This window comes from Cheilinus undulatus, linkage group 18, assembly GCF_018320785.1.
Source record: "Cheilinus undulatus linkage group 18, ASM1832078v1, whole genome shotgun sequence".
In the NCBI taxonomy this organism is placed as follows: domain Eukaryota; kingdom Metazoa; phylum Chordata; class Actinopteri; order Labriformes; family Labridae; genus Cheilinus; species Cheilinus undulatus.
The window spans coordinates 2148812-2173306 of record NC_054882.1 but is presented as its reverse complement, the minus strand read 5'-3'; the positions used below and the strand labels follow the sequence as shown (position 1 = coordinate 2173306).

Here is a 24495-nt window from a genome sequence, read left to right as displayed (position 1 = left end):
ATGTTTTTTCAGTATGTTGAACTTAATATTCACTGGCTATTTCAGTATATTTTCATAAATATCTACTCTTATCAAAACTCATTTAATGATGCATACACAACATTTTATCAGCAACAGTTACAGTTACTTAAATCTCTAATTTCTTGCAAAGAACTTAAGATATCCAAGTTGTCAAAGTTAATTAAAGACTTTTTATATTTTTATAGTGTCAAGGTAAATCTATCATGTGTCCAGGCCACACTGAGTAAGGAGGGCCACATGTGGCCTCTTGGCTACCATTTCATTTGCCCAAAACTGATTCAAAATCTTGCCGACAGAGTTTCAGCAAAAATTTAATATATAAAAAAATAGAAAAGCAAAGTGAATATGTCTTTCAAAAGATGTGTTTATTTGAAATATCACTTACTTCACATCTTGTGAAAAAATAAAAATTAAAAGCCCAATAACTTTTAATATTAGGGATACATGTTATTGGATTTAGTGGATTTCTGATATGCTGATAATTACAATATAATTTTAGCCAATGAAGACATTTAAATGCAGTTCAGAACAGAAATTCAGACCTTAAAACTCATAATTTAAAGTTTGAGGATTGTTTCACGGGGAAATCTATAGCCAGATATTACTTATCGTATAACACTGTCTTTGTTTGAGTTGTGATGTCTGGTGAAGATTCGGTGATATGCCTACACTTTCCAGAAAGTTTTCCCATAAAAGTTGTCCTCCTTGCAAGGAATGCATTCATGAAAATGAACAATATCTGCTTACAATTTACATTGGAGTGAATTAGAAACTCCTGCTTGGCAAATACAGGATTTTGTAGACAAGGGAATAAAAAAAAATCTAAATCATCCATTACTGAATTCACTCTAGGTGCTGTTAATTTTCAAGCTGGAATGAAAAGGCAAAAAAACCCTGGACCAGTAAAATGTGAGTCAACCAGTGTTTCCACATCCAGCTTTAATAAATCTCAAATTAAACATTCGTATGAGAACAAGCTCAAATGTCTGCAGTCTAAAAACAGCAGTGATGATCATCTGAGCTTAAACAAGCAGATTTAGAGAGACACTGTGGAGAGATGGCATGATGCTGCAAATTCAGTGCATTCAGAGGCCTTTTCTCCTCATCAGCATCACAGAATAACCAGCTGTTACTGGTCTATTGTAAAAGTTTGTGAGCTGATTGTTCCTGATGGAGCAGCTGGATTCTGCCTTCTCAGAAAGACGCTGAGTGCTGGAAAATCAGGAACAGATCCATGATACAAAAACACGTCTGTGTTGGTGAGTGTCAGCAGTGGCTGGCCAGGATGTTGAAGAAGTGGTAAACCTCGTCTTTATCGTACACGGCGACCTCCGTGGAGCACTCTGAGCACTGAACCGGGTGATAAATCTCGTCACTCTCCATCCCTGCCGGCGTTGGGTCAGGTTCCTCGTCTGGTTGAGTTTCTGTTTTCTGTCCCCGCCTCCTCTTCCTGTTCCTCTGCTTCCTGTCCGGCTTGGTTTTGTAGCGAAGCGCCTCGTCTCTCTTTACTGTGCAGTTCATGACAAACATGGCCCGGTACTGTGTGCGGTACTTCTCATGCCTGAATAGAGAAAAAAGATCATTTACATGAATGCTATCAGCGCAGACGACCCTGTGATAATCCACGTGTTGACAAAGTTCTTCCTGTAAAAGACGTCAGTGTAGTAACAGAGAATCATCACTCCCTCTGTTTGCCCTCTGTTAAATAAAAGGTCCAACATGTGTATTAGCTTTTTCTGCAGCTCTACGTCATAGTCAGTGGATCATTTTTGTTTAAATGTGGCTGAAGTTAAACACAACACAAGGAAAAAGGATAAGGACAGTACAACACATTTGAAAAGTCCCTAACACAGGAGAACATCTTCCCTTGTGTTAAAAACAAACTGTTAAACCAGTGAAACTCAACGTGTGGCTCTGGAGCCACATGTGGCAATTTTTTAGGTCTTAATTTGAAACATTATTCCCCCAGAAAACCTTAGAAAACGGAAACTTTAACCTCCTAAATAAATCAGATTAATTAGTTTGTTTCCCAGACTGGTACAAAAGGCTTTCATTGTCAAACTTAATTGTCCCATTAATCCCATTTTTGCTCATTTTCACCATTTTTTTGCCACATTTCACCCAATTAAGCTACTTTTGCCATTAAATGCCATTTGTTTTGTCTTTTCTTGCCCATTTTTGCCCCTTTTATTCAATTTTTTTGCCACTTATTCACCACTTTTTGCCCATTTAAGCTACCTTTTGACATTAAATATAGTTTTTTTCCTCTTTTAGCCAACTTTATTCCATTTTTGCCCCTTTTCACCATTTTTTGCCCATTTCAGCTACCTTCGCCATTAAACACTACTTGTTTCCTATTGTTTTGCCCTATTTTGCCACTCTTGACTTGTATTTGCAACTTTTAGTCACTTTTCTCTCATTTTATTGCCAAGTTTTTGCCACTTTTGGACCATTTTAGCCCTTTTTCACCATTTTTTCATGACTTTTTGCCCATTCAAGTTACCTTTTACCATTAAATACCAACTGTTTCCTCTTTTTGCCCATTTTTGCAACTTCTTTTAGCCAACTTTATTCCATTTTTGCCCCTTTTCACCATTTTTTGCCCATTTCAGCTACCTTTGCCATTAAATGCCACTTTTTGATCCTACTTTATTGCCCATTTTTGCCCCTTTTATCAAATTTGTTGTCACGTTTTTCACCACTTTATGCCTATTTCAGCTTCTTTTTGCCATTAAATACCACTTGTTTCCTGTTTGTTGTTCTATTTTGCCACTCTTTATTTCTTCACACTCATTTTAGTCACTTTTCTCTCATTTTTTGCCAAGTTTTTGCCACTTTTTGACCATTTCTGCCCCTTTTCACCATTTTTTCACCACTTTTTGCCCATTGAAGCTACTTTTTGCCATTCAATACTACGTTTCCTCTTTTTCTGTCCTATTTTGCCACTCTCAACTGCTTTATGCACACTTAAGTCAATTTTCTCTCATTTGTTTGCCAAGTTTTTGCCACTTTAGCCATTTTAGTCACTATTCATAATTTTTCATCCATTTCAGCTACTTTTGTTTCCTATTTTTCTGTCTTATTTTGCCACTCTTGACTACTTTTGCCCATTTTAGTCACTTTTCTCTCTTTTTTGCCAATTTTGGACCATTTTTGCCACCTTTAACTTATTTTTAGTGCTACTTCAAGCCGTTTTTGTCACTTTTCACCACTTAGGTTTTGGCTCTTGCAAAGGTATTTTTCAACAATTTGGCCTTTTGGTTTAGCAGGGTTGAGTAACACTGTCTTAGACACTCGCTGTTGTAAAGTCTCACCTCTGACAGTCCAGGCAGAGCGTGGTCATGCAGGCGGGACAGTTGAGAATGGCGTCGCTGCTGGGTAAACCCTGAGGACGAGGCTGAGATGGAGCACCTGGTCGTTTACTGTTGTACCTGCAGAGGACGAAAAGATGCTTTAACTCCTACAGAGGATTAGAAACGTACACCTGACTTTGTTGGATCTTATTATTAAGAGAAAGAGTCTTAACACCTTTGTGTTTCTATATGTATTTTATATTTGTTCTCCTTCATGTCTCACCCTCTCCTCTTGGCATCCACCCAGGCCTGGTCCCTGTCATCCTCATCGGGGTCATACAGCAGCTCGTCATTTGTCTGGACCATCCGTTGTCTCCGCCTCCGGCCTGTGGAGCTGCCTAATAAGGAAACAGAGACATAAAAATGTTTTTATTTTCTCTAATAAGAACTTTTTCTGGTTCTCTGTGGGCCAGCCTGATGACTTTAACATGCATGGTGTCGACACGTTAACTGGGTAACATGCTTACTCGGTGTGTCCTCTTCCTCTGAGTCAGAGTCAAAGTAGACCTCATCGTACATCCGAGGGCTGCGAAGTCCAGGACCTCCTCCACCTCCTCCTCTTTGACCGCCTGAGTTTTCTGAGCAAAAACAAAAACATGCATTCATCAGGATAATTCCTCTCTTATCAGATCCAGTCGAGTCAAAGTCAAGCTAAATTTATTTCCATAGCACGTCAAATGACAAGCATAGACTCAGAGTGTTTTTAAAATAAAAGCTGACAGCAAACATGAGAAAAGCCTTAAAACTAAGGATGAAAATCATCATAAAAGAAATGCATATAGGAGCAAAGAGGGTTAACTACACACATGTAGGATTTCTCTTCTCACTACAGCAGTGACACTCAACGCGTGGCTCTAGAGCCACATGTCTAAATTTGAAATACTAAACCAAAAAAAGGCAAACTTTGACCTCAGAAATTATCCATTGCAATTTGTTTCCCACACTTATACAGCAGACTTTAATTGTCAAACTTAGTTGTTGACCATTATTTTTTGTCTGTATATTTCCATTGCCTTTATTTCCTGCTTTTTGCAAATTGCATTTTCCCCTTTTTTGCCCATTTAAGGTGCCTCTCGCCATTACATGTAACTTCTCCCATTTCCCCCCACCTTTTAGCTGCCTTTTGCCAGTTTTTGTTATTTTGCACTAATTTCTCCCACCTTTTTGCTGTTTTTTTTTCCAATTTTAGTGTTTTTTTTACTCATTTCCCCCACCTTTTTGCTGCTTTTGCCAATTTTAGTTATTTTTCACTCATTTTTTGCCACACTTTTGCCGCTTTTTACCATTATTGCCAGTTGTAAGTCATTTTATTGTCGCGCCTCACCCATTTCTGCCACTTTTTCTCCACATTTTTTGTCACTTTTCACCCAGTTTTTGTCATTTGTTGCCTATTTTACCCCTGTTCACCCAATCTGGCAACTTTTTTTGCAGCTTTTTCACCCATTTAGCCAGCTTTACCTTATTTCTATTGCCACTTTCACCACTTAGATTGTGGCTTTGCAAAGGTATTTTTAACTTTTTGGCTCTTTGGTTGAGCAGGGTTGAGTAACACCACTCTACAGTCTTGCACCAACCTAATTTTGTAATAAAGACACTATAAAAATTCCCTTGTTGAATCCTTCATATTTAAGTTAGGGTTGTCTAAATTTTCCAAATTTCTAACAATTTTCGATCATAAGTGAGTGGTTTAATAAAAAGTTTGCCAATTTGGTCTTGGGATGAAACAAAAGGTATGGGATAATACAAAGAGACAGAGAAAGGTCCTTCAAAATAAAGCACATCATAGACTTTGTGGCACCTATTCTTTCCCAGGCACTGGGTGACCCACTGTGGCTTTGCTACCCACCAAATAGGTTTTAAACAACATACTGACAGTATTTTTACTTACTGACAAGAAAGTAAACTTCTACAAACGGCATGGTTTTCATGAGAAAGGTGTATGAAAAGAAATAAATCCATAAAAAAAATCAAAAGGTTTTTTGTACCAAAATGTTGATAGTGAATGTGTGCAATTAAGAATGGGCAGGAGAAACATTTCTGAAACATTAAATCAAGAATGCCATAGAATAGGACTTGTTTTATTTTGTTTTGCTACTATCAAATCAGGTATCATACGTCTTATTTTTACAAGAACCATATTAAAGTTCAAATTCACTGCATCATGAAGTTCAAAGTTAAGATGCAGACTATACACTGTAAATCCATAAAAGCTCCATCTTTACCATGTCTATTGTCAGATTATTTGTTCCCTGGTACTTCCAGGTGTGTGTTACCTGCTGTTGATGGTCCCCAGGTTCCCTCCATGGTCTTGATGGTGGAGCTAAGCTCCGCCTCCATCTCCTTCTCAAACTCATCTCCACTGGACGACTCGCTCTCCCCCGTCAGGTACTCTCTGATCAACTTCTTCTTCTGCTCTGGAGTCCCGTTCAGCAGCACGTCAAGCTCATCCTCCGAGCTGTGAAACACACGAGGGATGAGTTTAAGCTTTACTCTGCTTTCTTCTTACATTTCTCTGACAAGAAACCAGAGCTGAGCCAGTACTGTGCTCTCCCACCTCCTCCCTCAGATCCTCCTCCTCCATCCCGCTCACTGTGCCCTCTGCCCGTCTCAGCACCATGGGGAGCAGAGCTTTCTCTGGAACTCACTCCCAGCAGACATCTGGAACATTGACTCTCTCCCTCTCTTCAAATCTCGACTCAAAACTCACCTGTTCAGGATAGCCTACTCTTAGTAATTTGTTTGTCCCATCTTATATTGTGTTAGCTTTTATCTGTTGTTTTATTGTATTTGTTTTTATCTGTAAAGTGACCTTGAGTGTTGAGAAAGGCGCTTATAAATAAAATGTATTATTATTATTATTATTATTATAAAGAAATCCTACAACTGCAACCACTGGATTCCACTTGACTTCTCTGCCAATGCCAAACAGCTGATTCTGCCTTGACTCTTGTTTGGTGGATTGGATGTTTGAAGTCTTAAAAAAACAAGGCGAGAGAACATTTATAAACATGCAGAGATCACATTATCCACCAATAATGCACTAATATCCATCATTTAGCTGCTGTAGGCGCACCTACATGAGAAGCTACGGCGTTGAACTAAAAAAGATGTTTTAAATCCCAAACATTTCGCTTTTCTTCCGCTCGTTCTGTTTTGTTTACATGTTAGCATGTAGCCCGTTAGCCGTGTGTTAGCCTCATGGTGCTAAAGCTGCACAGAATCAAAGCTAACGGTCGTCTTTGTTTCCTACCTGCTCTCCGCTTTCTCCTCGTCGCTCGGTTCCTCGATCTCATACGAGTCAAACTCCGCGGATTTATTAAATTTATTCATCTTTAATGTGTGAAAGTGTAGAAAAACGTCAATACGACATAGCAACGAGGAACGCTTCCGCTTCTTTTCTTCTTCTTTGGTATGGGACCGGAAACAGCAAGTATCGAACGGAAAGTCCAGAGCCCCCTACAGTTTGGAGGATGAAACAGCACTCTCACGCCACAGGGAAAAAAAGCAAAAAAATAAAAATAAATGGAATTTTTTTTTTTTTTTTTATGTAAAACAAAATTTTAAAAAAAATATGTAGAGAATTAATTCCTATTAAAACTAAGATGAAAATAGAATAAAATATAATTTTAAATTATTTTCTAAATATCAACTAAAGTGAAGGTTTATGCCACATAGACTCACATTATTGTAAATGTACTTTATTTCTAAAGCCCTTTACAACACCCCACAGCTGACCAAAGTGCTTTACAAAATCAAATAGCATTAAAAACACGGCACAAGACAAATCCACAAAAATAAAAATAACAACATTTATAAATACAGACTAAAAGGATAAAAACAGTCACAGCACTACCAGGTATTAAAAGCCATCCTGAATAAATAAGTCTTTAATTTTGATTTGAAGAGGCTCAAGTCAGAGATTATACGCATATCGGGGGGGAGATTATTCCAGAGTCGGGCTGCAGCAACTGAAAAAGCTCGGTCACCCCAGTGTTTGTATTTAGACCTGGGCATTTCCAATAAAAGTTGGTTGGATGACCTCAGAGCCCTGCCATGTTCCCAAACAGTTAAAATCTCAGATAAACAGGACGGAGAAAGGCCATTCACAGCGTTAGAAACAAACATTAAAAGTTAAAAATCAGTTCTAAAATGGACTGGAAGCCAGTGAAGGGAAAAGAGGATGGGAGTGATGTGCTCTCGTCTGGTCGTGTTTGTTAAAAGACGTGAAGCTGCATTTTGCACAAGCTGAAGGCGTCTGACTGAGGATTAGGAGATTCCAACAAAAAGTGCATTGCAGTAGACCAGCCTGGAACTTATTAAGGCACGGAGAGCTGTCTCAAGATCATGACAGCTTTGAAACGGTTTACATTTGGCAAGAAGACGTAATTGATAAAAGCTTGTCCTCACTACATCGTCAATTTGTTTGTCAAATCTCAGATTACTGTCAAAAATCACTCCCACATTTCTGACAGACTGACTGAACCTGGAAGACAAAGCACCAAAGCCAAACATAATGTACTCTGTTTTGTCTTCATTTAAATGAAGAGATTTTTAGGATAACCACTGCTTGATATCAGAAATACAGTCGAACAAAGAATTTTATGCACCGTGTTCTTTTGGCTTCATTGGCAAGTAGATTTGCACATCGTCCGCATAGCAATGAAAGGATACATTGTGCTTGGCTATAATTGACCAAAGTGGCAACATATGTGAAAAAAGAACAGGGCCAAGAATAGACCCCTGTGTAAGAATACGAAATTATTTATGTACCAAATCATCAACATTAGAACAATACTCATATTATTATTATTCCTCTGTCGTTGTTATTATTATTATAAATCATATTATAATTATTATTGTTATTATTATATAAATAATAATAATAATATTGTTATAGTTATTATTATGATGATTATTATCACCATAAATATAATTATTGTTATTATTATATAAAAATATAATAATAATAATAATGATTATTATTGTTATCAATATTATTATAATTGTTATTGTTATTATTATTTACAAAATATAATAATAATAATAATAATAACAATAATAATAATTATTATTATTATTGTCATTTTTATCAGTATTATTATAATAATAATTATTAGTATTATTAAATAAAACAAAATAATAATAATAATAATAATAATAATTATTATTATTATTATTATTATCACATTAATATTATTATTGTTGTTATTATCATGACTATTATTATCATATTATGATTTTAATATCGTTATTTTCATTATTATTAATAATTTACTTAATTTTCTTACCCATCATTCAATAATCTCTATTCAGATTTTTTTTCTGAATTTAAACTTGACAAAAAAGACATCTGATAAAACCACTACTTTTTAAATTAAAATGAAATCTCCTGAAATGCATTTTTTTCTGAGCAGATGTCTTTTATGGTTGCCTTGTTTAACACGTCTCATCGTTAATACAAATAAATAAATAAATAAAAAAACATGAAAAATCAAATACTATCTTTTTAAACAAAAGAATCTAGTTGCCACAGTTTATGATTAAGGATACCTACAGCAAAATGCTGTCCTGCCAGTTTCTTAGTATTTGAAAATGCTCTTTTAGTGCTTCTGATAAACTTATAAAATAAATAGAAACATGAGGAACTGAACTGGTGATCATAAAACGTACTGATGTTAAATCTGTCATCTTCAACTTAACCCTCCAACCCTCTATGACCCCTGACTGTGTGGCGGCGCTCATCGCTGCTGTTCCAAAGAGCCACCACTAGATGGCAGCAGTGGATCAAAGATCTTAGGGACCAGCACTTCCTGCTCTGAGGTCACAGCAGCTGAGGGTCACATCAATGCTTCAAAAATACCATCAAGACACAGTAAGTCATAATCTGGTCTGACCTTAAAATGTTCTCCTTGTCATTCTTCTTCTCTGGGGGTTTCTTCAACCCCAAGTCCAAAAAAGTTGGGGCGTATCAAAAACCGAAGTCAGTGATTGTCAAACATATTACATGTTAAACTAAGACATTTTTCCATCACATGAGAAATATCTGCTCTTTTTGACCTTGAAGGCAGCATCATATCTCAAAAAAGTAGGGACGGGACAACAAAAAGCTGGAAAAGTAAGTGGTGCAAATGAAAACAGTTGAATGAGCGTTTTAGAATTACTGGCAACAGGTCAGTAATGACTGGGCATAAAAGGAGCATCTTAGAGAGGCAGAGTCTCTCAGAAGTAAAGATGACAAGAGATTCAATAAACAGCATACAGATGTGCAGAAAAATTGTGGAACACCGCCGTCTTCTCTGGACTGAAGGAAGCTGTAACGGCGATAATCTATAAACGTCGTCATGTCTCGTCATGGGCTGGTTCATGTGAGGATGTCCAGGATGTTTTTGTTTATCACGGATCGTGAGCCGCTTTCATGAGTTGTTGTGGACTGTGGAGCATAATGACGGTGTTTGGAGGAGTCTGTGCCGGATCACTGACTCCCAATAACCGTTTACCTGAGCTGAACTCCTGACGGCCTCATGCCGTCTGCCACGCATGACTGCAGCGTATCCACCGCTCATCAGCATCCAGCGACCGCTTTACTGCAGATCCTACATGATTAGAGAGTCTCTGACTTTATGTTGGAGGAACACTTTTCAATGGGCAGCGTGGAGAAAACAGCCCAATTATGATATAATATATATTTCATATATATAATGAAAGAAATATTTGTTTGGTGGTGTCAGACAGTTATTTCACACATGCATGGTCTGCACATAAAGCTGTTTCTATTATGTAAAAATAATCCCTTCAGTTTAACTTTGGGGGTCAAAATGACAAATTTAACATGTTCCAGTATTTCTGACTACTTCTCCTTGTGTCCTCCTCAAATTTACTACAGTTTGGACACCTTCGAGGCAAAAATGTACACGTACAGAAAAATTGCCATTAAATCACTGTATGTCAATATTTTTTCTACTTTTTTTTTTTCATAAATCTCTTTAACAAATTCAGACCTGCTCAAAACTACCAAACATTCAATAATTTTCAAGATTTTAACCCTTTAAATGCCAGTTTGATTATTTTAAATATATATATTTTTTTACTAAAAAACACAAAAAGTGAATTATTTTTCATATAATTAATAGTAGAAAGATGGGGCTTTGGTGCTGATGAGAGTCTTGGATGGGTCAAAGATTAGCAACTAAATTGATTTGATTGCATTAATATTTTTTACGTAATGTCAGAAATACCCTCTGGACACTTTTGAGGCTAAAATGCCCCCATTGACTTCCATTAAAACCAGTTTTTTTAATCTCACTGTCACTGCAGTATAAAATCATGCATTCTTTAATGTCAGCATTTCAATGTGAAGGAGTCTAGTGAAATTAGACATTTTTACCGTATTCCACCAGATTCAACCATTTACTCATTGTAGGACCATGCACCACATTCTTCTATTTTTGCCCGTTATATTATGGAGAGTTTTGTGTGAGTTTAAAAGGGTTAAAAATCTGAGAATTATTGAACGTTTGGTAGTTTTGAGCAGGTCTGAAGTTGTTAAAGAGATTTATGGAAAAAAAAAGTAGAAAAAAATACTGATGTATGCTGATTTAATGGCAGTTTTTATGAACGTGTACATTTTTGTCTCAAAAGTGTCCAGAGGGTGCCCTAATGTTAAAGCTGGCACTACATAAAAAATACAAGTGCAATGAAATCAGTTTAGTTGCTAATCTTTGACCCATCCAAGACTCTCATCAGCACCAAAGCCCCATCTTTCTACTATTAATTTTATGGAAAATAATTCACTTTTGTGTTTTTTGTAAAAAAATATAAAATATTTCAAATAATCAAACTGGCATTTAAAGGGTTAAAATCTTGAAAATTATTGAATGTTTGGTAGATTGGAGCAGGTCTGAATTTGTTAAAGAGATTTATGAAAAAAAGTAGAAAAAATATTGCAGTTTGCACTTGTGCATTTTTGCCCTGAAGGTGTCCAGAGGGTAGTAAACTCACATGACATTTAAGAGAAAAAACATGTTGGATTTCAAAAATTTAACTAGAAGGAAAAGTTCCTGTAAAAATTCATGCCATGAGCTGTAAAACTGACAAAATGATCACAAATGAAAAAAAAAAAAAAAAAAAAAGTTGAGAAAAATGGCCAAAAATGCCCGAGGAGGGCACAAGGTTTAAAGCAACTAAACTACATTTTAGTGTTGCCATGGCAACATTTAACCACTTCTTCATAATGGTATGAGCCTTATGGTGTCTATTTTGTTTGGAAAGCTGATCGAGTCTAACTGTAAGGCCGGTTCTGGTAGAGTTTTGTATCCGGGCAGAATCTGCAGCACACTTTGTTGAGCCTGCAGCTAAAGCTGACTGGACCAGAACAGGGATGTGGATGCTAGCCGGGAGGCTAATGCTAATGTTCCTGATCAACTGTGCACAGTCATTATTCAGTGACTTTAAGGAAGGCCCGATTACAGGGCCTTTCAGGGGTGTGGGTGTGCCTTGCCAGGGAGCTTTCAGATCAGGTTCAGCACTTCGCTGCATCAACTTTGATCCTGGACTGCTCTGGCCTCCTAATGGCCATCATCTAGGCGTGCGCTAGGCCCACGCCCCATCTCTCCAGGTATCCTCCCAGCTGACCTCTCCACAATGCATGCGACCACCCCAAGGTCTGGTCCAACCCACTGGGTCCTGGGCTGGATCAGGCCTAGGAAAGGGCGGCAGGTGCACAAAGAAGAGCAGCAGCTATTCCTCTATTCAGCAGCTGACCCTTCCCATCCCATTCTCCCGTGCCCAGGCCTTACAGTACAGAGTACTGTAAGACCAGGAGGACCAAGGACTCGAAGCCTCTGACTTCCATCCACATGTTCAGATACCGGGATCGCCACACGGCCCACGCCCAAGTCCAAATCTGTGGTTGATCTCAGTCTTGCAGCCCTTGGATTGGGGTCAACTTCCCATGTGCATTACGTCACATTGATTGGAGTAAGACATTTCCTTGTGCATTATCTCAGATTTAAAATACTTTTTTTTAAAATTTTGATTCACCAGGTTAGGATATAAACCAGTGTTACCCAACCCTGATGAACCAAAGAGCCAAACTGTGGAAAACTACCTTTACAAGAGCCACAATCTAAGCGGTGGAAATTGGAAAAAAACAGCTTGAAGTAGCAAAAAAAATAAGTTAAAGGTGGCAAAAATGGTCAAAGAAAAGCAAAAATGAGTGAAAAAAGGGGAAAAGGTCAGAAAGTAGCAAAAATGGGTGAGAAGTGACAAAAAATGAGTTACAGGTGGCAAAAATGGTCCAAAAGTAGCAAAAAAGGAGACAAAAGTGACTTAAATGGGCAAAATGCAGTCTAGTAGCAAAAAATGAGCAAAAAACAGGAAACAAGTGGTATTTACTGGCAAAATGAAGGTTAAATGGGCAAAAAATGGTAAAAAGGGGCAGAAATGGGATAAAAGTGGCAAAAGAAAGTGGCAAAAATGGGCAAACATTTAGTTGAAAGTTGTATTTAAATCAAAAGGTAGCTTAAATGGGCATAAAGTGGTGAAAAGGGGCAAAAATGGGATAAAAGTGGCTAAAAGAAGTGGCAAACATGGGCAAATAAAGAAAACAATTGGTATTTAACAGCAAAAGGTAGCTGAAATGGGCAAAAAATGGTGAAAAGGGCATAATGGGATAAAAGTGGCTAAAAGAAGTAGCAAAAATGGGCAAAAAAAGACTAAACAAGTGGTATTTAAGGGAAAAAGTAGCTTAAATGGGCAAAAAGTGGCAATAAAAAGGTGAAAAAGGGCACAAATGGGGGAACATTATTCCAAATGAAGACATAAAAGAGCCACACGTTGAGTATCACTGATAGAAACCCTTCTTTAAGTCCCTAACACCCTGATTTCAGCTGATAAAAACTGAACAAGATTCATTTCTGCAGAGAGAATCTTGGCTGCTTGTCGCTGCCGTCATTCAGTCTCCAAGGCCTCCGTCTCCTCCGACCACGGTTTGTTTTGTTTCTAGAAATCCTCCCCCCTCTCTCTCCGCTCATACTGACACATCAAACCCTTGGAAAACAGCTTCACATAATCATCCCTACACGCCAGAAAGTCTGCAGCTCCTTTCTTCTGCTAAATTGCCGTGTATCTCTGAGAATCCATTGAAAGCTGCAAACAAAGAGGAGAAAAAGCAACTGTGGATTCCTGCGTACACACAGCAACACAAACACACCCGTACACACTGGCCATTGTCTTCTCCTCCATTATCAGAGCCAGCTCTCTTTTTTCTCCTCTGGTGTGTGTTTTGTGGTGGTGGTGGAGCAGACACCCAGTGGGAGAGCCCGCCTGCCTGCAGGGGGACAGATGGGTGTAATTTCGTTATTTTTACCTCCTCCAGGAGCTGGCTGCCAGCTCGGGGAAATTAGCATCGCACCTGTGTGTAATTGGCTAAATTAGCTTGTCGAGCGGCAGAGCTGAGACAGAGGTGGTCGGCGAGGTGTGTGTGGGAGGAAGGTAAAATCAGAGCGCCGTTGTTTGGTGTGCCGGAGGAGAAGAGGCTGTCAGGAAATCGAGATGTCACACCTGGAATGGAAAATGTCACATAGACGCACACGCTGACATACAACGCACAGACACGTTAAAGGACAAACTGGAGGGAAAGACACAAAACAAACAGCACACAGACAAACACAAACAGAGGGAGGCATGAACACAAACAGAGACGGCGTGCACGTATACCACGTCTTCATGTGTCAGCGCAGCCTTTAAAACATGTCTGTATGTTTGTATCTGTCAGGATAACGTCACGCTAACGCAGGTGTGAATGCACAAAGAACACACCTGTAGGGGACAGGGTGTAAATACAGTCTGGACAGATTGTCCACATCCTTTCAGGCATCTTTCTGTGATCGTAGCCACGCTAAACACAATCCTTCATTCGTCTACACCGACCTCTCCTCACTGGAGAGCGCTCCAAAGCAGCTGGACTTGACAGGAGAAACCAAACGGATGGCACTGGTGTTTAAAACATGGGCCGTACATTACAATACAGCTCAACCCCTCATGTTATTATACTTGGCAGCATGTCTGTGTGTCTGTCTTGATTTGCACCCCACACCGTTGCTCCAATTGTCCTATGTTCCTCTCAGAAGGCTTCTTGAGTGTACTGGGTTGAAACTGGTGCCATTAAAAGATCATAAATACACTGTATTGTCAAAACTATTTGCTCACCTGCCTTGACTCGTATATGAACTTCAGTGACATCCCATTCTTAATCCATAGGGTTTAAAATGACGTTGGTCCATCCTTTGCAGCTATTACAACTTCAACTCTTCTGGGAAGGCTTTCCACAAGGTTTAGGAGTGTGTTTATGGGAATTTTTGACCATTCTTCCAGAAGCACATCTGTGAGGTCACACACTGATGTTGGACCAGAAGGCCTGGCTCTCAGTCTCTGCTCTAATTCATCCCAAAGGTGTTCTATGGGGTTGAGGTCAGGACTCTGTGCAGGCCAGTCAAGTTAATCCACACCAAACTCTCTCATCCATGTCTTTATGGACCTTGCTTTGTGCATTGGTGCACAGTCATGTTGGAACAGGAAGGGGCCATCCCCAAACTGTTCCCACAAAGTTGGGAGCATGGAATTTTCCAAAATCTCTTGCGATGCTGAAACATTCAGAGTTCCTTTCACTGGAACTAAGGGGCCAAGCCCAGCTCCTGAAAACCAACCCCACACCATAATCCCCCCTCCACCAAACTTGCAGTCAGACAAGAACCATTCTCCTGGCAACCGCCAAACCCAGACTGGTCCATCGGATTGCCAGATGGAGAAGCGTGATTTGTCACTCCAGACAACACATCTCCACTGCTCACAGTAAACCCTGATGTCTATCCACACTCGTTGGGATGGGAAATCCATCTCTGGATCCAGACTCTGGATCAGTGATACTCAACGTGTGGCTCTGGAGCCACTTGTGGCTCTTTTATGTCTTATTTTGAAATATTATTTCCCCAGAAAACCTTAGAAAAGGGAACTTTAACCTCAGAAATAAATCAAATTATTCAGTTTGTTTCCCAGACTGATACAGAGGGCTTTAATTGTCAAACTTAATTGTCCCATTTTTGCCCTTTTTCACCATTTTTTGCCACTTTTCATCCAATTAAGCTACCTTTTGCCATTAATTACCCCTTTCTTCCTATTTTTGCCCATTTTTGCCACTTCTTTTTGACACTTTTTTCCCACTTTTGTCACTTTTATCCTATTTTTTGCCACGTTTTCACCACTTTTTTTCCCACTTTAGCTACCTTTTGCCATTAAATACCACTTGTTTCCTTTTTTTGCACATTTTTGCAACCTCTTTTAGCCACTGCTTTGGAGCAAGCAGTGAGCCTGAGCTATCAGTCAGCCCTGCAGGCCTCCTTCTCTACCACCGGATCCACGCCAACAGCTGACCAAGCCTAGCAGCTGGACCTGCAGGACTTTTCACCACCACTAACGGGGCCTGCGCCGATGGCGCAGCTGGAGTAACAGGACTTCCTTCCCTCGCCACCTATGGGACTACGACGTCGGATAGTTGTTGCCTGCTGGCGTGGTCAGTGGGCCTTTCTCCACACTGGTGAGCCAACACCGATGGCTAATTGTGGGCTGGCAGCTGGACCAGAGGGCCTGTTCAACACCTCCAGCGGGGCCCGCGCCGACGGCTGCCCGAGCCTAGCAGCCGGACCTGTGGGCCTATACATCACCACCCGCCTGCAACAACACTTTTTTCCCCGCCATTTAAAAACCACTTGTTCCCCATTTTTTTGCCCTATTTTGCCACTCTTGACTGCTTTTTGCCCATTTTAGGCACTTGTCTCATTTTTTTGCCACTTTTTGACCATTTTTGCTACTTTTTTCATTTATAACCACTTTTCGCCCAAGTAACGCATAGTGCATGTAATGTATACAGCATGCAAATGTTTCACAAAACAAAAATTAAGCCGCAAATGTGCAAAATGACCGCTGCTTTCTCCCTGTAAACTGCATGTGTCATACATCATTGTGATGCTGTGTCTGGCCTGGTTGGGACTGTCCCATGGTGAGTGTAGAGAAAGAGACGATAACATGCATCTGCATGGTGCGAGGTAACTGGGCACCCTTGCTTTGTTCGACACGGGTTGTTGTGGTTGTTCCTGTTTACACATTTTCAAGAATTTTATTCTGAAATTGGCTAGATGATCTGTGCATTGTGTGTCTTCCTGCATGCGTCGATCTTCTCCATGCATATTGAATCATGCTGGAATCAGACTCTGCTGAATGAGGACTTGGTGTGTCTCGAGCAAAGTTGAGCTTTGAGCATGCTCAGGAATTATAATAAAATGATTAGAAAGGAGGCAGTTTGTTCCAGAGTGCATGTACTTTTGCAAAACAGTGTGTGCTTAATATTTTCCTTTATTCAGGGCAAAATCACCAAGAAAGTAAGGGAATTCTGTACAGGTAACAGCAGCACCTGGAACCTGGAAACTTCAACCTTGAAAAGACGAGCCACATCATCGAGCTTTGACAAGGACCAGCTGACAGCACTGGGGTTTTTAAGCTCCCAATGCTGGAAATGCAGGCCTGCAATGGTTTTCTGATGGAGATGGCTGCTGCCTGCACTAAAAACAGCAGCTATGCACACTCCTCAGGTCATTTAAACCCTAAAAACATGTAAAATATAAGAGCCAGACGTTCTAATGATGCAAACACCCTTTAAACAGCAGTGTCAGTGCAGCGGTGTCTGTTGTTTTCTCCTGCAGACCGCCTCCCTGAAAGCGTGACAGCCATCATGTTTGTTTCATTCAACAACACCTCAGTACGTCCACATCCTGCTCTGTAAACTGCATCAGAAACTCGCCGTTGTTTTCCACATGCAGCAGAAGAAGTGAAAATGCGTCTGAGGGGGCTGATCATTATCCAGACGGCCTGCGGGTCTTCCTCCGAGCCACCTCATCAGACCCCAGTGTCTCCGGCTCTAAATACAGTTTGAGAGGATTTCATTACTGAGACTTCTGCTGTCATGTGGACATGTGAAAAGCGTCTCAGAGGCCTTCCCACCCTGCCAAGAAAAATAAATTGGTCCTCGCACATAACCTCCTTATCTACATTCCTGCCGTCACATCGTCCCCGTTTCCTACGGAGCGTGTGTGATGACTCGGTCCGTACAGGTTGTATTATTCTACATTCTCACATAGATGGATCTGTCAGTCTATCTGTCACACAGCGACGGGCTCCGGGGCCCCGCTGAGACCCGCCACACTCACAGAAATGAAGGTTCAGAGGCTCCACGGAGGGTCCGCCTCAGCAGGACTCAGAAAACCACGACGGTGAGGAGGAAATACAGCCGGTTTATGTAGCTTGTGTATTGTGCACTTCCTGTTTATTTTGTTCTTGCAAACATAAAGTTGACTTTATCCCTCCTCATGCTCTCTGCACTGCCGTCAGTAATAAAGTTGCATCATAAGCCGTGATAAAATAGGAGAAAAGTTTACTCCTTTGATCAGCTGTCACTCAAATAAGAAAATGTTTAAAGGGACATTTCAGTAATGTTGAGGTTGAGTTGTATGAGGTATGCAGCAGTAGTAGTGGCATCAGCTGCAGTGATTTTAGTGAGCATTGCTCCTTTAAGAAGGACTCGTACCGGCCTGGAAGCTAGGCTATACAGCGTAACAGATGGGTACAGCTTCTCCCCAGATTTTAGCAAGTTTTTGGTAAAAATGCACCACAAAACAACGTTGGCTCAAATGTACGCACGTTCCAAAATTTTTCAAGCATGAATTCTTTTTTTTTTTTACTCAGAATGCCTTGGGGGTTTGTCACAATCTGAGCGGGACCTGGAGGACCTCCACTTCACACTGGAAGTCGGACAAGCGCCGCCATATCTCGTCTTCTAATACTGGAAGTCACTTAAACTGAAAGTCTTCTTCGTTCTTCTCTTCGTGCATCACCGCCATGATAACAGAGGCAAGGTCGTCACATAAGGAAATATAAGCAGGTGAAAAATATGTGACTTTTCAGACTAACAAGCACAGCGACTACATTAGACTGATTTTACTAAATCGATTTATGATCCAAATTCACCTATCACTTTGCACAGACATGATATGCGATGGGAAATTGGCTGGCTGGATGCTGACGTCAACGCCATGTTGCCAGAGGCAAGTCCACTGCGTCATTCAATACAGTAGACAAGGACTGTGCACGTTTTCAGAATAAAAAGCTCAAACGACGAGATTACATGGATTTTAACTAATCATTTAATAAATGATCCATGTTAAAATAATAACTGATAGTGAAATATAAGGAAGTAGCCTGGCACAATAAACGCTGAACTGGAAGTACTCTTATAGGATAAGATAAGATATTCCTTTATTAGTCCCACAAGGGAAAATTCCAACTTAAAGCAGCAAAAAGTATCTTAGACAAAGCAGGCCATTGGTGACAGAAACACAATAGAAATAGAGGACAAATAAGAGTAGTGTTGCAGTAGTGTTACACGCGAAAAAGGCCTTATCGGAATCAAAAGCTCAAACAATCATATATATATATATATATATATATATATATATATATTTTTTTTTTTTTTTTTTTTTTTTCAAGTGGTTAAGGCGTGCACCATGTACGTGGGCGGCCCGGGTTCAAGTCCGGCCTGTGGCACAATTTCCCGCCTATCTCTCTCTGCTCTTTTTCCTTGTTTCTGAGTCTATCCACTGTCCTGCTCTATCTAATAAAGGCACGAAAAGGCCCAAAAATAGATCTTTAAAAAACATGGCAACATGGCGGCGACGCCGATGTCTGGCCAACCAGCCAGTCTCCTGTCACATATCATGTCTGTGCTCAGTGATACGTGTATTTGGATCATAACCTGATTCTTTAAATTGTTGTAACTTTATCACTGTGCTTGTTAACCTGAAAACTCACAAATTTTTCGTCCACGTATTTCCTTACTTGGCGGGCTTGCCTCTATTAACATGGCAGCAACACGGGGCGCGCCGGTAGTCGAGTGGTTAAGGCGCGCGCCACGTACGCAGGTAACCCGGGCTCGAATCCGGCCTGTGGCACTATTTCCTGCATGTCTCTCCCCGCTCTCTTCACTGTTTCTGACTCTATCCACTGTCCTATCTAATAAAGACAAAAAGGCCAAAAAAAAAAAAAAAAAACACGGCGGCAACACACGGAGAAAACAACGAGGAAGACTTTCAGTTCGAGTGACTTCCTGTATTAGGGAACGAGATATGGCGGCGATTTTCTGACTTGAAGTGGAAGTCCTCGGATGCATCCAGGTACTCTTGCACAATTTTGCCATGCAAGAGCGAAAGGTGCAAGGTGGCCAAAACCTGCGCTGTAAAATGTAACAAAAACACAGAGGCATTCTGGGTATGAAATAAAATGTTTAAAAACTTTTCAGCAGTGTGTACGTATCAGCCAACATTTTTTTGTGGCGCATTTTTACCTAAAACTTGCAGAATTTCACAGAGAAGCTGTACCCATCTGTTACGCTGTATAGCCTGGCTCCCTGGCCGGTACGAGCCCTTCTTAAAGGAGCAATGCTCACTAAAATCACTGCAAGCTGACGCCACTATGACTGCTACATACCTCATACAACTCAACCTCAAAAATACTGAAATGTCCCTTTAGGGTTGATACCACAGTAACGGCGGCTCGGCATTCCAGGTGTCATGTGGATTTGATGATGAGAATGGACATTTTCAGGGTGTGTCACCAATTATTGATCTAAAGTGGACTTCTGGTGGCTGTCTGCTTCAAGTAAATGCTGAGTGTCAAAAATAACCGCGGTTTAGAGCAGCTTCCTGCTGACTAAATGACCTCAGAGAGGATTTTTGGTTCATGTGCTGTCTAAGGGACTAAAGAAAGTTGTTCAGGGTATAGGAACATGACTAAACCCTCATATCTGCTTAACCAGGCTCATTTCTGAAATTGGTTCCAGGTGTTTTCTCCCCCCGGCGATCCTCCAGGTAACCCTGCTGCTCTCAGAGTGTGGCTTCACCTGTCGGCCCGCTCTGCAAACACCTGAAACGGCCCCGCTTCATTATCTTCTGCCACCTCTCTCTCTCTCTCTGCGGCCATGTAAAAAGTGTGGAGGCTTGATTATCGGCCCGTGACGGCGAGCTGCGATCTGAACCTACAGGCACACAGACTCTCCATGAGGTCGGATTAAAAGGCTGGGTGCCTTGTTATTTCCTCACACGTTCACTGTTCCTCTGACGCTGAGGGATATGCCACAGCCGTGGCCGTGTTTGCGGGATGTTTTCCATCTTCCTTTAGGTTCTGTTGTGGTGTGGCACAGATGTAAATGTCCTGGTGTTATGATGTAACCAGTGACCATGCTAATTGGTGACGTTCAGCTGTCTCTGCTCAAGAGGAAAGTGTCCGGTGTTTAGCGTTGTCAGCCATGTAGGGTTCTTGTCTTTTTGTAAATGATTTGTCCTGGCTATAAGACTGAGAAGAACGGCTGCTGCTGAAGGACTGGGTGGACCTGACAGCTGACCCTCAGCTGTTTAAACCACCAAACTAGACCTGAACTCAGACCAAGCCTGGGCGCGGTACCTTTGCATTAAATGAACCATGCTTTTGGGGTCAGGAGTTAGGAGTTTACGTGGAAAAAACATGGAATTAAATCCATAAAATACCAGGATACAAAGGAAATTTAGGTTGCTTTTATTGGGATCTCAACTGAATTATCTCTTTATTTTGGATTTCCCAGGATTAAATGTTTATTGATCAATTATGGTTGTCAAAATTTAATTTGCTCATATGAACTAAAATCATGGTAAAACATTCTTTACATTCTTGTTTACACCAGTGATGCATTATGGGAAAAAAACTTTGCAATGATGATAAAGGATTTTAAGATTTAGAAAAGTCAAAATAAGTTTAAAGGCTCAAAATCTAAAAAAGTAAAACTTCAGAAGTCAAACGATAAAAACACAAAATGAAGAGTCAAAGTATTTGTTTTCAAAAAGCAAATATACGAGATAAAATTTGAAATCATGAGTTTAAAAAGGTCAAAATGTGAGTTTAAATTTTGAATCTCTAAGTTCATAATATGGGATAAAATACAAAATACTGAGACTGAAAGGTCAAAATATGACTTAAAATTTAAAACTGAATCTAAAATGTTAAAATCTGAGATAAAAAGTCAAACTTATTAAGTTGAAAAGGTCAAAACACAAAATTAAAGTTCAATAATATTTAACCCTTTATCTACTGAGTCTGAAAATGGTGATTTGGACATATTTTGTTATTCTGGCTGTAAAATAGTCAGGAAATGCCCTAAGTCTGAGAGCTTTGCTCCCTTTTCCCAGGAGTACTTGAACTTGACTTTTCAACATCTGGTGAATGATTATTGCACATTATATGGAATTGTCAGCAGTTTAAAAGAAGAAAAACACAAAAACAGATTTGTTTTTCATGGCTTTTATGAGAAGAGATGTTGTCATTGCTCATGAAGTTTTGATTTGACATTTGAAATGTGAACCTATACATGTTTAGAACAATCAGCAGTCATTTTTGGAGTCTAGGACTCTAGGTGTGCAAAAGATAACTACGTACATAGGCCACTGTTAGTGCAAATAAAGGTGGAAAAATGCATTCTCAACATTCTCGGTAACATATTGTTATTGTACATGACAGACACGCACAAACGCCACTATCTAACACTGTTTTTGAAAACTAAACTCCACTCTCGCTCGCTCTCCTTTCACTCTCTTCCTTCACTCTCCTTTCTCACTCGTCTTCTGCCAAAGCTGCCGTTTTCATGGTGCTGTTCAACATTACTGTAAAATACAGTGCTAAACAAATTTATTAGACCACCACCCAAAGTAAGGTTTATGCCACAGCTGCCCCAAATTAACAGCATTGGTAATTACCAAAATCGTTTTTTATGTTTCTGCAATGGTTAATACACCAATATGTAGAAGCTCTTTAACCCAAATGATATTTTTAATGCTAAAATAGAATTATTATTGTTATTCATGAATTTTCAAATTTACTGATTTACAAAAATAGTAAAGCACATTAATATTTCTTGATTAATATGTCAAATTATAGTTATTTACTGTTATTCCTGAACAGAAAAATGAGTTTTAGTGTTTGAATGTTATGCTTGATTCATTTCTGACTTCTCAGAGAAGCCCAGTGAGCCGGCTCAAATTTATGTGAATTCAGTTTGAAATTCCTCATTCCTGTTCAAAATGGTAAAATGTGAAGGGGGCTGACTGAAAATGAAAGAGTCCGCATTAAAGCACTTCATGATGCTGGATGGTCTCTGAGACAGAGATGACAGGTGGTCTAATACATTTGTTAAGCATTGTGTATACCACACATCATATACTGCCGGAAAGCACAGATTCTCAGCTCTCTGTCAGCGTTGGAATATTTTAGATCGAGCAAACTTTCCAGGAGTTTGAGTGTTGAGAATCCGTGTAGCGGTCTGGTGATACTTCTGGTGTTTTGCTATGAATGTCCACGTCATATGGTTGCGAGTACCGTAATGAACCATATTTGTGCGCGTGCCCACAATTCTCAGCTTTCCAACGCCGTTGGAATTTTTCTGATCAGACAAACTTTGACAGAGTTACGGTAATAATACTCGGGACTATAAAACACAGTGCTGGCATTAGGTCAGTAGGTAAAGAGTTAAATAGAAATCAAAATCATGACTTTAAAAGTTCAAAATATTAGATCAAATTTGAAATTGTAAGTTTTAAAGTGCAAAATAAGGGAACAAAGTTATGAGGCTGAAAGCTCAAAACGTGAAATAAAATTTAAAATCATAAATTTAATAGGTCAAAGTATGACTTAAAGTTGAAAATTGTAAATCAAAAACAGATTTTCACCTTTTAGTTCAAAAGGTCAAAACATTAAATTTTAAGTTAAATATTTTTTTTTAAAAGGCAAATAGTTCAGATAGAATTCAAAATCATGAGTTTAAAAGACCAAATATGATTTTCAAACTTAAATTGTGAATCTTAAAATTTAGAATGAAATAAAAAGTCAAAATTATACATTTAAAAGGTCAAAATATGGAATAAAACTACAAAATTATGAGTTGAAAAGGTCATTATTGTGAAATGCAAAATAGAAAATATAAATATAAAAAAAATCCCACATTCCATTTTTTTCTAATAATTTATACTCTTTATTTTTTCAAACATTTATGACTACTCAAGGACATTTTGAATCATTAGGGATGGATTTTTATAGTGTAGTAAATCTGCAGACCTCGAACTGGAGGACCAGTTAGAATAAAAATATAAGATCTTATGGGCCGAGTTTAACTGTTCCACGGCCCGGGTTTGGCCCCCGGGCCTTGACTTTGACACCCCTGTTAAAAATAGTCAGTACAAAGGGCTTTCTTGTAGACCTTTCTCTCAGGGATTTTATCAATAAAAATTATTATCAGTGTTGATTTTTGACTTCACTTTTTATCTGTGGGGTTCTGAGTTTCTTAGATTGTTAGAAAATGGGGAGGAAAAGCTGTTAAAGAGGCCCTACTAGCCTGTTAGCTTGTGGCTACTTTGGCCTCTTTTATTCTTATGAGCAGCTTCACTGTGAGGGAAACCAAACCACTGAGATGATGGATGGGTCAGGGGTGTTTTCACTCTATCAGATGATTTGTGATGTTCTGGACAGGTGAGTGAGCGTCTGTTTTTCCCTCAGGTGGGTCCAGATCTGCTCATCATTAATCTGTAATGTACATCATTGCAACAAGTCCCAGAGGAAAGAAGAAGACATCTTCACTCTAAATTTCCACCAAAAGAAACCAAATATGGCCTTCGTGATTTTAACCCCTCTATTTCCCATTCAGAAATGTCAAAAGACTCAATCTTTGTCCTTTATTTTTTATTCTGTTTCCTTTAAACCAGCCAATCGCCTGGTCCGGATTAGCATGTGAGAGAGAGAGAGAGAGAGAGGAGAGCGAAGGAAAAGAGCGATCGAAAGAAAAGAGAGAAGGAGAGGAGAGAGGAGGCGATGGAGAGACACAAAAGTCCAGCTGTGAGATGAACGTGGGATGAACGGAGGAAGAATAAAACGGATCTCATCTTTTCGCTGAGAGAAACTTCCAGAGCGCGGCCGGGGTTATTACCATGTAAATCACACACAC

The 24495-nt window shown here is 39.6% G+C and overlaps 1 protein-coding gene across 1 annotated transcript; it reads right to left on the bottom strand.

The window, feature by feature from the left end:
• Positions 1 to 367: 367 nt before the first annotated feature.
• Positions 368 to 6796, bottom strand: LOC121525890 (e2f-associated phosphoprotein). Its single transcript, XM_041812087.1, has 6 exons — positions 6625 to 6796; positions 5648 to 5829; positions 3842 to 3952; positions 3598 to 3712; positions 3336 to 3452; positions 368 to 1582 (listed from the first exon to the last, which is right to left on the bottom strand). Exons 1-6 carry the CDS (start codon positions 6702 to 6704, stop codon positions 1288 to 1290), a joined length of 900 nt encoding a protein of 299 aa, XP_041668021.1. The 5' UTR covers positions 6705 to 6796; the 3' UTR covers positions 368 to 1287.
• Positions 6797 to 24495: the final 17699 nt, after the last annotated feature.

Coding starts and splice junctions, on each gene's coding strand:
- LOC121525890 (XM_041812087.1), bottom strand. CDS start 6,704: ATGAATAAATTTAATAAATCCGCGGAGTTTGACTCGTATGAGATCGAG. Junction 3,953..5,647: donor CTGGGGACCATCAACAGCAG/GTAACACACACC, acceptor GTTTTTGCTCAG/AAAACTCAGGCGGTCAAAGA. Junction 3,453..3,597: donor GTGGATGCCAAGAGGAGAGG/GTGAGACATGAA, acceptor CGTCCTCTGCAG/GTACAACAGTAAACGACCAG.